Source organism: Trichomycterus rosablanca, chromosome 2 (genome assembly GCF_030014385.1).
Source record: "Trichomycterus rosablanca isolate fTriRos1 chromosome 2, fTriRos1.hap1, whole genome shotgun sequence".
In the NCBI taxonomy this organism is placed as follows: Eukaryota; Metazoa; Chordata; class Actinopteri; order Siluriformes; family Trichomycteridae; genus Trichomycterus; species Trichomycterus rosablanca.
Window position 1 is genome coordinate 11799315 of NC_085989.1, and position 13642 is coordinate 11812956.

The following is a 13642-nucleotide window of genomic DNA, read 5'->3' on the forward strand; positions in this document are numbered from 1 at the left end:
GTCAAATTCACACTGAAAGCATCCACATGTATCTGTGTTTCACTTTTAAACTTGTGTTACAGCTTGGGGTTCTGAGAATTTGTAAGAATCAGCTTTTTATTTCAGTGTTATTATATTATATTTGTGTTATTTTCAGTGTATAAGTGTCCCAGCCCCATTATTTTACATAAGCCTTAAATATATGCAAGTCCTCTGGACCATGGAACACATTAACAGGTTTCTCATACATCCTTATGGAAAAAAAATAGACTCAATGTCTTTTAAACTCAACGCCAGGCCCAGAACCAACTGACGTTGAGTTTCAAGGTACCACTGTACTAAAATTGCCCTTGAACGGCTGAATTATGTGTAACCTGTACAAGGCCGTAGCCATGTATTGAACACGGGGAGGCAAATCTTTTTTTGGGGGTTGGTTTGGGGGGTGGGGTTGTAGTTCCTGTCTACCAACAACTGATGGGAACACTAACTATCTATATATTGGGAGAGCATGCCTTGAACGTGTAACTACCTATCCTATCATTATTGTTACCAAAGTGTTAAACATGACCTTAAAATCCTACTAAACAAACTGTGGACAGAGATTCCCTCTGGGGACTACGATTACCTCCCATTCCCCCGCACCCAAAAACAAGCAAAATGTGGATAGGCTGCTCTAATTTGCCCCTATGTGTGGGTAAGTGAGTGAATGTCTGAAAAAGCAGATTGCATGTTCTAAATTGCCAACAGGTTGTAGGTGAGTAAGTTAATATTTAAATGTGTGTTCCCCTGCAAGGGATTGGCAACCTATCAAGGGTGTATTCTTGCTTTGTTTCAAGGTGCCACCAGAATGAAGCAGTTAGTAAAAATGTTCAACTAAAGGAATAATTACAAGATTACAGAAATCCTGCCTTTTGTAACTAAGCTTAGGAGGGTGGCATGGTTGTGTAGCAGATAGTATGGGCGCTTCAAAGCATCAGGGTACTTAAAGCCTAATTTCAAACCCTGCCTTGGCTCACTGTCTGTGAGAAGTGTTGTATGCTTTCCAGATGTCCACATAGGTTTCCTCCGGGATTTCTGGTTACTGTCAAAAACCTGCCAGTTAAGAGAAATGGCATTTCCAAATTGTTCCCAGGTATGAGTTAATAAGTGCAAATTAAGTATTTTTTGTTTAGTAATGCTGTATAGTAATAATTTGACTGTAAGCACATTTAGTATTTTTATCCAAGTGTATTTTAATCTGTCATTACAACCCCAAATCAGAAAAAGTTGGGACAGTATGAAAAATGCAAATAAAATAAAAATGCAGTGTTCCTTACATTTACTTTGACTTTTATTTGATTGCAGACAGGATGAACCTGAGATATTTCATGTTTTGTCTGCTCAACTTCATTTCATTTGTTAATATACCTCCATTCCTACATTTCAGACCTGCAACACATTCCAAAAAAAGTTGGGACAGGAGCAATTTAGGGTTAGTAATGATGTGAAAAAACTAAATAATGATGTGATTCCAAACAAGTGATTGTAATCATGGTTTGGTACAAAAGCAGCATCCAGGAAAGACTTTGAAAGAGTCTTTGATGAGCAAAGATGATCAGAGGATCTCCAGTTTGTCAACAAATGCATTAGAAAATTATTGAAATGTTTAAAAACAATGAACCTCAAAGAAAGATTGGAAGAGATTTGCATATTTCTCCCTCTACAGTGCATAATATCATTAAACGATTCAAGTAATCAGGAGGAATTTCGGTGCATAAAGGCCTAGGGCACAAGCTTAAACTGAACGCCCGTGATCTTCGATCCCTCAGACGGCACTGCATCAAGAACCGCCACTCAACAATAATAATAATAATAATAATACATTTTATTTATATAGCGCTTTTCAAGATACTCAAAGACGCTTTACATAAGACAAATAATCAAAACAAATACATACACCATACAAATCATAGTACAAAATCAAAATAGTACATCAACATCAAGAATAATTAAGATAAAAACAAAGAGAGCAACATAAGACAGTTCATTAAAAATTAGCTAAATTATGAGAGAGAACAACAAATATAGAACAATTTCTTAAAATTAGACAGAAACAGGACAGATTCACATGCAATCAGGAAACTGAAAACTTTACAAGTTTTAGGATCTAGGACTTCACATTTCTGTCGTGATCTAAGTATAAAAACTATTAAAAAGAATAGCAAAAATAAAAGCATTTAATCGTGTTGTTACAAGTTAAATGCCATTTTGAATAGATGAGTTTTGAGAAGTGACTTGAATTTGGACAGGTCAGGACAATCTCGTAGGTGTTTGGGGAGAGCATTCCATAAAGATGGAGCAGCTATGGAAAAGGCCCTGTCACCCCAGGTCCGGTGCTTGGTCCTAGAGGGTATGGACAGTAGGTTAGCCTCAGAAGAGCGAAGGCTACGGGAGGGAATGTGCTGATGGAGCAGGTCGGTGAGGTAGGATGGGGCCTGATTATGGAGAGCTTTGTGAGTGAATAGAAGAATTTTGAATTGAATGCGTTGAGCAACGGGAAGCCAATGAAGTTTTTGGAGAACAGGTGTAATATGATCACGGGAGCGAGTATGAGTAAGGAGGCGAGCAGCTGAATTCTGGATATACTGAAGTTTTTTTAGGATTTTGTTAGATGTACCATAAAGGATGCTATTGCAATAATCAATTCTGGATGTAATAAAAGCATGAATCAAGGTTTCGGCGGCAGAAAAGGAGAGTGATGGACGTAGACGTGCTATGTTTTTTAGATGAAAGAAAGCAGTTTTGGTGATGTGATTTACATGGAGGTCAAAAGCTGATATAACCACATGGGTGAGGGATTACTTTGGCAAACCTTTGTCAAGCACTACAATACAGAGTTACATGCACAAATGCCACTTAAAACTTTACTGTGCAAAAAAGAAGCCTTATGTTAACCATGTCCAGAAGCGGCATCGACTTCTCTGGACTGGCCTGCCTGCAGTCTTGACCTGTCCCTAATAGAGAAAGTGTGGAGAATTTTGAAACGAAAATTGCGACAACAATGACCCCGTACTGTTGTACATCTTAAGACGTGTTTGCAGGAAGAATGGGACAAAATAAAAGCTGAAACACTGAATCACTTGGTATCCTTGGTGCCAAAACGTCTTTTAAGTGTGGTGAAAAGGAATGGCAACATTACAAAGTGGTAAATGCTTTACTGTTCCAACTTTTTTTGGAATGTGTTGCAGGCCTGAAATGCAGGAATGGATGTTTATAAATAAATGAAATAAAGTTGACCAGATAAAACTTGAAATATCTCAGGTTCATCCTGTCTGCAATCAAATAAAAGTAAAAGTAAATGTAAGAAAATGTAAGTGTTTTATTATTTGCATTTTCCATGCTGTCCCAACTTTTTCTGATTTGGGGTTGTAAGTTTATTTTAAAATCTCAAGCAGTTATAGTATTTGCTTTAGGGTAATGAGGTAAAGACAATGTTAGATTTAACTGCCAGTGTGATCTAGCTACAGAAATGCATGGTCAGTGAAGGACCTAACAAAGATTTTAATAAATATCAGTGTGGGCTCACACGTTATTACCCCTTAACGTTGCAGTCTTTACACTATTACTGCTACAGCCACACAGCAGTTAGAAATGAAGCTCATTGTGACCAAATTCACATAAAGGAACTTGAAATATTCCACCATAACTGCACCTATCTGTGCTTTGTGTCGTCTATGCACTGGTGTAGTTGTCTATGTGCAGGTGTGGGTGTGTGTGTGCTGTTGGAGGGTGGCACCGCCCTGTACCTGTTTGAATGTTAATACAACAGTCATTCTTTTGTTGTTCTTATTTTGTTTGACTAAAGTCCACTGAATAAAAGAGCCTCCCGTTTAGGCCTCAAGCCATATACTGTAAGCTGTTGCTCATAACCCAGAAGGAGAAAGAAAACACTAAATTTACAGCAATGCAGTTTAGTTAGGTTGAAAGCAGACAGTATTTATTGGCGTTAGATAAATGGCTTAACATTTGCCTCACATTAAAAAGGAAAAGCTCAGTTTGGCTTTAGCAAATTTACTACTGTAAAACAATACTTGCTCCTTACTCCTTCTTGGTCTTTAATGTCACACATTTCAGATATTTTTTACAAAGGTTAATATAGGACAAAAAGACCTAAAGAAACATAAAATACTGTTACTTAATGTATTTATTAAAGTAAATATAAATAAATTATTCAAACACCGACCAAAAATGTAGTTGTTCCTCTAAACTGCTTGTGCCTGTTTAGTAACAACTACTGCAACCCAATGTGGAGGAATTTGGGCTAACTTCAATTTTTATCCCCCCAAAATTGCTTTAATTAAGATTAAATTAGACAGACAGACAGACAGACAGACAGACAGACAGACAGATAGATAGATCCATCTATCTATGAATGAATAAATGAATGAATGAATGAATGAATCCTGTGCAGTGACAATAAAGGATTCATTCATTCATAAATAGACAGACAGACAGACAGATATCTATGAACCTACAGTACAGTCCAGTAAAGTACAAAAGCAAACAGAAAAATGAGAAATGAGTAGTTCTTGTACTTGACATGTAATGGGTAACTGGTAACTGTAATGACTGTGATGCAGGAGGTATAGTTTCAGTATAAAGTTAGACTTAATAGTAATTAAATTATTAAATAGTAAAGTGACATGTGACAAACATTGCCCAATAACACTTGAAGGAACTAAAAGCATGAACTGCCTGTTCAAACACAGTCTGCCACTGCAATAAGAAATGCAATCTAAAACTCTATTACACAAAAGGACAAACCATGCATCAATTCTCTGAGCCCGAGCTCACAGTGGAAACATGTGCGGTGCAGTTTTCCCTGCCAAAGAGCCAACATCTGTCATAGTGTCCTTTTAGCAAAAGCATAATTGTCATAATATAGGGGTGCATCAGTGCCCACAGCATGGGTTACTTGCACATGTAAAAAGTAAGTACCATTGACCAAGAGGCATTTATCAGAGTTGCTGTAACCTTGAGCTGCTGTAATACTTGACTGTCTCTTTGGGATTAATAAAGTGATCTATCTGTCTGTCTATCTACAGTATCTATTGATTAATCTTAGCTAATGATCATATCTGTCTATCTATCTTTATTAGGACTGTAGAGATCAAGCAAGCAGGACAATCCCAGGTCTCACTCTGTGCACGCTACAACAGTGTAGCCTTGTAGACACAGAGCACATGTGCTTGACTGGCCTGCCAGTAGTCCAGATATGTCTCCTTTTAAAAATGAATGGACAAGCAAAGACTGTTGAACAGCTGAAGTCCTCTATTAAACAAGAATGGGTTCCATTTGCATAATTGCAATTAGTATTCTCCTAAATTATTAAAAAGTGTGTCTTTTTTTGGAGTGTGTTGCAGGACTCACATTCAAAATTTCCCCTTAGAGTTAATATTAACATTTTCCAGCAGGTAGCCTGTTTTTTTTTATATTCAATGCCTAATTTATGGAATGTAACCAACTTCTGTGGAAATTACTGTATTCTCTAATCCTGCCTATTGTGATGAATGAATAACCATAAAAAATGTTTAGCCATAGTTAAAACCCCAATAAAGCAAGATTTCACAAATTAAAAAATTTACCACAATAAAAGATTGCATTACCCTTGAGGTTTTACTGGAAAACTATTAAACTCCAAACCCTTTTTGTCCATGTATATAATTTACAAGCTTTCTCTACATCCTCAGGGGTAGTTATGATGAATAAACTGAAATCTAGCTAAACCTGATTTGTGTTCTGTGGGAACATCAACACAGGGACACAATGATCAGCAGTGCGAATCCCCCCCACCTTATTCTACCCATGGGTCACAGAGCTGAGAAAGGTGATATGTATGGTGTATTTTCTAGTGTGAGCTTTGTGGTAGAGTGCATATTTGATGCTATTATGATGCTATTAAACCACGGATTTACAACACACCAGGTAAAAACTGTGCACAATAAAGTGCTGAAATACTTTGGACTTATACACTGATCAGCCACAACATTAAAACCACCTCCTTGTTTCTACACTCACTGTCCATTTTATCAGCTCCACTTACCATATAGAAGCACTTTGAAGTTCTACAAATACTGACTGTAGTCCATCTGTTTCTCTACATACTTTTTTAGCCTGCCTTCACCCTGTTCTTTAATGGTCAGGACCCCCACAGGACCACCACAGAGCAGGTATTATTTAGGTGGTGGATCATTCTCAGCACTGCAGTGACACTGACAAGGTGGTGGTGTGTTAGTGTGTGTTGTGCTGGTATGAGTGGATCAGACACAGCAGCGCTGCTGGAGTTTTTAAATACCATGTCCACTCACTGTCCACTCTATTAGACACTCCTACCTAGTTGGTCCACCTTGTAGATGTAAAGTCAGAAACGATCGCTCATCTATTGCTGCTGTTTGAGTTGGTCATCTACTAGACATTCTTCAGTGGTCACAGGACGCTGCCCACGGGACTTGTTGGCTAAATATTTTTTACGTTGGTGGACTATTCTCAGTCCAGCAGTGACAGTGAGGTGTTTAAAAACTCCATCAGCATTGCTGTGTCTGATCCACTCATACCAGCACAACACACACTAACACACCACCACCATGTCAGTGTCACTGCAGTGCTGAGAATGACCCACCACCCAAATAATACCTGCTCTGTGGTGGTCCTGTGGGGGTCCTGACCATTGAAGAACTGCATGAAAGCTAACAAAGCATGCAGTGAAACAGATGAACTACAGTCAGTAATTGTAGAACTACAAAGTGCTTTTACATGGTAAGTGAAGCTGATAAAATGGACAGTGAGTGTAGAAACAAGACGGTGGGTTTAAACAGAAAAAGACAAGTCTGTTTTTTAATCAATAAAACTGCTTTATTTATTTTAGGTCACATGCTCAGTGATTAACTGTAACTTTACGTTATAGCTAGAAGGGAATGTCATAAACATGTATTTGACCTGATTTGCATACATGTGCATTAGTGGCATATGTGAAATTTTTTTTGACATCGTAATGTTATTAGCTGAAGCCTCCATGCTTGCTTGCCAGCTTGCCAATTAGCTGCCAGAATTCCTGGAAGGTCAGTTCTCCGTCATTGTTCTCGTCCAGTGAGCCCATCAGCTGTTCGATCGCAGCGGGATCGGAGGCATTCTGCAAGTAATCATGGAGGACATGGATGCATTTATGTGCTGTTATGGACCCAACCAAGGTAATCATAATATATATATATATATATATATATATATATATATATATATATATATATATATATATATATATTAATGTTCAGATATAGTCTAAATATATACTAATGTATAATATATATATATATGTATACTATACTATACCCCTAATATACTGATGTAAAGTATTTTCATTAGTTACTGATGGCAGGAATATTTTAAAATGCCAGGAAACCCCAATCCCCCCACCCCAAGATAGATTTGCCACCCCAATCCCCAATATTCAAGTCATTGCTATAGCTTTGGACCCAACCCAATCATGCTAAACTGTGGCAATATATTGCACACTCCTATTTAAAAGCTCATTACAGAATAATGGCATTGTTTGTTTGTTTGTTTATTAGGATTTTAACGTCATGTTTTACACCTTGGTTACATTCATGACAGGAACGGTAGTTACTCACTACACAAGGTTCATCAGTTCACAAGGTTATATCAAACACAGTCATATGAATAATTATAATAATAATGGCATAGAAATACAATGCTGCTGAAGCATCTTTGCCTCTTGTTTTCTTCAATTTACTGAGTTAAGTAATTGCCTGAATTCTTTCTGTATAAATTCTTGTTGATCAGCTGACAAACAGGCTTCTACGGCTTCATTCTTCAAAACAACAAGCTGGTGTGATCACTAAAGCAGCACATGCATCAGTGTAACTGTAAGGAATTCCCCTTTTACTGAGGTCTGGTATTCATTACACAGAGCCTCAGACAATGCAAAAACAATATGTGAACACATGCGGCAACTAAAACAATCTCTCTAGACTACCAAGTCATGAGATTACTGGATCACTTGAACAACAACTATGACATTCTTATGTATACAAGTAAATAAAGAACTGACCTTGACCAGGTTTGGCAGTTGAGATGCCACTAGGCTTTGGAATTCTTCTTTGCTCAGGGTGTGTGAGCTGCCGTCTTTGGCTGCAAAAGTCTTAAACTGGGAGACGAGCACACTGATGGCAGGTTCCATGCTGACCGGGATGAGCGTCTGCACTAGACATGGCAAAAGCAAGACAAACAGGAAGGAGAATAATTAGTCATAGTTATTGCACAAAAACACAGCACTAATTTGTTGACGACAGACAAATTGCTTTCAATTAGCTTGTGCAAGACAATCATCTGTGTAGAACCAAGATGTCTGTTAACTTAGATCTTTGCTAAAAGCAGCAAAAATGTAACAATGATAATAATAATAATAATAAAAAGCTTGGGAAAAAAGAAAGTACAGTCATAGTACCTGAGTATCGTTATGCAGGCCTCAGAAGCAGGTCGACTGACGTTCCTCCTCTCACCTCCGCTTTTATTCAGTTCATTAAAAAGCACAGCTCAGCGGAAAACTCCGCTAAGAATTTTCCCAAACAAAACTCCTGATTCCACTAACGGTCAAGATGCTTTATCTGCTTGGAGATCTTTCCATTATTTAAAAAGACAGCAGTCAGACAACCTGCTTCCATGGTGACGTTCTTTTAATGGTCATGTTATCACATGGTTTTCAGATAAAAATCAAACATAATTGTATTATTTAAATGGTGAATGTGTTTTATCATATCGATGTATATAATAGAGCTTTCCAAAACAGAATTATTTTGATTATATTACTACACATTTACCACTGTGATCAAATCCAGCCTGATGTCCATGTTTGTGGTCAGTAAATTCAAGGTTGTTTTAAAAGGATATAAAGCTTAAGTGTTCTCAAACTTTTAGGTGCAATCATGAGTTTGATTGATAACAGTGGTACCTTAAAACTCAACATCAGTTGGTTCTGGGAGTGGTGTTAGGTTTAAAAGACGTTGAGTTTTAGTGTTTTTTATTTCACCTAAGGATGTATGGGAAACCTGTTGTGTTCCATGGTCCTGTGGAACTGCATATATTTAGCCTTATGTAAAATAATGGGGTTGTTTTTGACACTGAAAATAACACAAATATAATATAAAAACACTGAAATAAAAAGCTGATTCTTACAATTTCTCAGAACCCCAAGCTGTAACACAAGTTTAAAAGTGAAACAGTGAGAAAAATCCAGCTAAACACAGATACATGTGGACGCTTTCAGAGTAAATCTGACGGTTATTCCACACAAATGCAGAAGTATAAAATAAAAAACACTGAAATACAATTGAAAGTTAAAAATCAATATAAAAATATAATAAAACCTGCACTTAGCCGTTACTTCTTTATTGTTTCCTTATGCTTCTTAATCGTGGAGATGCTTGATCTTGGAATACCGTATTCCATTCAGTAAAGGTGCATTCATTTTGAGCAGTGGCACATTAGCTTTTGTGCTGCTTTTTAACGATAAGCGTTTTAGACTGTCTCGTAAAAAAGCTGAATTTCTCAGAACCTATAAGCTATAACACAAGTTTAAAAGTGAAACAGGAGGACAATCCAGCTAAACACAGATACATGTAGACACTTTCAGAATGAATCTGAGGGTTATTCCACACAAATACAGATTCGTGTCATATGCGCACTTTGATGACGTTTTACTGCACCGCTCAAGCCAAGCGCTAAACAAAGAGGCTGGTTTTTAATTTGAAATTAATTTTTTTTTTTTTTTTAAGAAACTGAACACGTTGAGTTTAAGGAAGTTAAGGAGTTTAAGGGTACAAATTTCTCGAGGTAGTAAGATGAGTTTCAAAGATTTTGAGCTTAGGGGACGTTGAGTTACAAGGTACCACTGTATTTGTTTTTTTAATAACGCCATGTTTACACATTTGTTATATTGACAGCAGAATTGTGTTTTGTGCTTGCTTCTTATGGTCATATACATGTACTTTAAGTATTATTATTAAGTTAGGGTGTCTTTTTTTAAATGTTTTAGACATATAAAGTCTTGTTTTTTCTCTGCAGTATTTAGGGCATTCAGCAAAGATATGTTTTATAGAGATGGGTGGCTGACAGTCATTGCATAGTGTGGGGTCTTCCCCTTTTATTAGATGCTGAGATCATCAATCATGACAGTCATTACTTTAGTTCAATATAAAGATTTATGTACATTTATTTGACAACATAAAGATCTAAATTTTACATCTAAGATTGGTCTAGATGATTACAGTATGTGATAAAAATATAATTTGTTAAATTGCTTATTTGTGTATTGCAGTCTTATGAGATAAGAGGTGAAATAGGTGAAAGTACAATACTGTGGTGATAATTAAAATTAATTACGTAGCCTTAAATGTATATGTTTGTTTGTTTATTAGGATTTTAATGGCATGTTTTACACTTTGGTAACATTCATGACAGGAACGTAGTTATTCATTACACAAGGTTATATTGAACACAGTGTTGGACAATTTTGTATCTCCAATTCACCTCACTTGCATGTCTTTGGACTGTGGGAGGAAATCGGAGCTCCTGGGGGAAACCCACACAGACACGGGGAGAACATGCAAACTCCACACAGAAAGGACCCGAACCACCCCAACTGGGGATCAAACCAAAAAATCTTGCTGTGAGGCGACAGTGCTCCTGGTGATAATTGGTCAAATTAATTGTGTAGCCTTAAAATTATATAACTAGTATATTACGATGTAATATGATTACTGTAACATCTGGAGTCATTGTACCTTTCCTAATTTACAGTATTTAATGAAAAATATTTTTTTTTTACTAATTACTGTGCAAAAAAAGAGAAAATAAGTAAAAAAACAAAAAAAAAAACAGCACATTTTATTTACAGTCAAAATGTTATATTTAATATTCAATTTTTTAAATATTCAATATTCACTGTTGTCAAAATCCAGTCCAGCCATCAAATTAACATAAAAATTTTTGACATCAAAGAAATAACAAATAAATATAATTGTTTTGTAACTAAATGTCGACCCTATTTTTGTATTATTTCGCTTATTTTTTAATTAAAATGGCCTGGACAACAATGAATCCAAAACGACTCCACAAACAAACTCAAATTATGTCAATTTAACATAGCAGTTTTCCACAAGTAGGAAAAAGACTGAAACAAAACAAAACAAGATATGCAAACCCAAAAACATGGATAAACTAATGATCCAAACATCTGTATCCCATCATTCAACACAGGGTTGATCTGACCACCAGCATTTCACTTGAAAAATTGAAATAAAGACAAAATTAAAAGTCTGATAAAACTGGGTCAGTTTACATTAGTCGTCATTTTATATACAGTGCACGTAACTATTTTTCCACATTAAAACAGCGTGTGAAACTGTAAGCATGCCTCAAAAACAAAGAAAAACAAAAGCTTCACCATGACGCTTAACATTTTGCTGATGTAATTATATCTACACAAGACAGGAACCAGTTTGCTATTTGAGCAGTCAGCGTTATTATGGTGTGAACATAAACAGGTGCAGACAGGCTGTTCAAACCAAACTAGACACATACATATACATTCTTTAAGTTATGCATCCACTGGGGTCCAGACTACTTATAAACCTAGTCACTAAAGGGGGCAGAAGACCCCCATCCCATATCTGAAGATTTGATTTCAATTGAAACTAATTACTGCTTTACAAAGCAAGCAAGGACCAAGGGTTTGGCACTGAAGAAAAGAAAGGGGTCATACAGTGAGGATTTTAATAACAGTTTAACAAATAAACAAATAAATAAATCATAAAAAATAGCTAACTTCATTTCATTTCCGACACCTGAACATTGATATTTGAAATAAGAGATGAGCTGAGACTGTTATTGTGGATAACACAGAATAAACTGACTCGCCTTTCATGCTCAAAGTCTTAGGAAAAGGTTTTGAGACGCCTGGCCAAATTCTATATTAAAAATTAATTTTTGGACGCTCAGGTGGCGCAGCGGTAAAAATAACATGCTGGAACCAGAGCTGGGATCTCGAATACATCGTATCGAATCTCAGCTCTGCCTACCGGCTAAGGCTGAGTGGCCACATGAACAACGATTGGCCTGTTGTTCAGGTATGGGCGGGACTAAGCCGGATGGGGTCTCTCTCCCATGACTGGTGCAATTACGACCTCTGCTGGCTGATTGATGGCGCCTGCACAGAGATGAGAAAAGAGTGCTCTCAGGGTGTGTCCTCTTCGTACACAACGCTGAGCTGCACTGCACTTGTCAAAGTGTAGGTGATAAGATGCATACGGCATGCTGCCCACGTTTCGGGGGGGCATGGGTTAGCTTTGTTCTCCTCAATCAGAGCAGGGATCGGCATTGGTGGAGAGGAAGCATGATGCAATCGGGCAATTGGACACGCTAAAGGGGAGAAAAAGGGGAGAAAATGCATAAAAACAAAATATATATATTAAATATATATATAAAAATTAATTTACAAATCGCTAACTGGGAACAAACATATTTCTTAGCATTTTAGTGCTGATCAATTTATTTTTCTTTGCTGAATTTAAAATATAAAAAAAAGCATAAACTATAAAATATGCTGTCACTTAGGCCGCTCAGGTGGCGCAGCAGTAAAAACACACATTAGCGCACCAGAGCTGGGATCTCGCATACATTGTATTGAATCTCAGCTCTGCCATCCGGCTGGGCTGAGCGGTCATATGAACAAAGATTGGCCTGTTGTTCATATAGGGGTGGGGTGTTAAAAGATAAGGGATAGGGACTCCTCGTAACTGATGCAATTACGACCTCTGCTGCCTGATAGGGTGTGTCTCTCCGTACACAAGGCTGATTCGCATATATGCACTCACTTAGTATGGGTGACAAAATGCATACGGCTGCTACCACGTGTCGGAGGGGGCGTGGGTTAGCTTAGTTCTCAAATCAGTGCGGGGGTTGGCATTAGTGGAGAGGAAGCGTGATGCAGTCGGGCAGTTGGATGCGCTAAAAAAGTCGGGAGAAAAAGGGGAAAAAATGCATAAACAAAATTTAAAAAATAATAAAAAAATAAATAAAATATGCCATCACTTTAGCAAGTGTCATGCTTTTTATGCATACATTTTGTCCAATATACTCAATTAAGAAAATAAAAAGTAAGAAGAAGAAGGGAAATAAAAAAACCAACCCCAAAACCTACATTTATAACAAATGGTTTGCAAACTTTTGACACAACATGAGCACATTAGAACCTAAATGAGATGTCTCAGCCTCTGATCTGATGCACATGTGGATCCAGTAATATTTTCCACTGATACTGAGTTGGAAAGCTGTTCACATAGACTAGTGTTGGTGTATTAGGTTCTACGTCTGGTCTATATAGTTTTGTATTATTTAATATCATTCAAGCTAATTCTGTCAGATTATGTACACTGATTATGCATAACATTATGACCACCTCCTTGTTTCTACACTCACTGTCCATTTTATCAGCTCCACTTACCATATAGAAGCACTACTGACTGTAGTCCATCTGTTTCTCTGCATGCTTTGTTAGCCCCCTTTCATGCTGTTCTTCAATGGTCAGGACCCCCACAGGATCACCACAGAG

At 37.1% G+C, this 13642-nt stretch overlaps 1 protein-coding gene across 1 annotated transcript; it reads right to left on the minus strand.

Moving 5' to 3' along the window:
- Window positions 1-6874: 6874 nt before the first annotated feature.
- Window positions 6875-8276, minus strand: s100a11 (S100 calcium binding protein A11). Its single transcript, XM_063011322.1, has 2 exons — window positions 8084-8276; window positions 6875-7147 (listed from the first exon to the last, which is right to left on the minus strand). The coding sequence occupies exons 1-2, from the start codon at window positions 8210-8212 to the stop codon at window positions 7016-7018; spliced, it is 261 nt and encodes an 86-aa protein (XP_062867392.1). The 5' UTR covers window positions 8213-8276; the 3' UTR covers window positions 6875-7015.
- Between the last annotated feature and the right edge of the window lie 5366 nt (window positions 8277-13642).

What these genes read in the sequence shown, in the direction of transcription:
- s100a11 (XM_063011322.1), bottom strand. Translation starts at nt 8,212, where the DNA reads ATGGAACCTGCCATCAGTGTGCTCGTCTCCCAGTTTAAGACTTTTGCA. An exon ending in AACTGCCAAACCTGGTCAAG is followed by an intron (nt 7,148 to 8,083) that starts GTCAGTTCTTTA and finishes GATTACTTGCAG; the next exon opens with AATGCCTCCGATCCCGCTGC.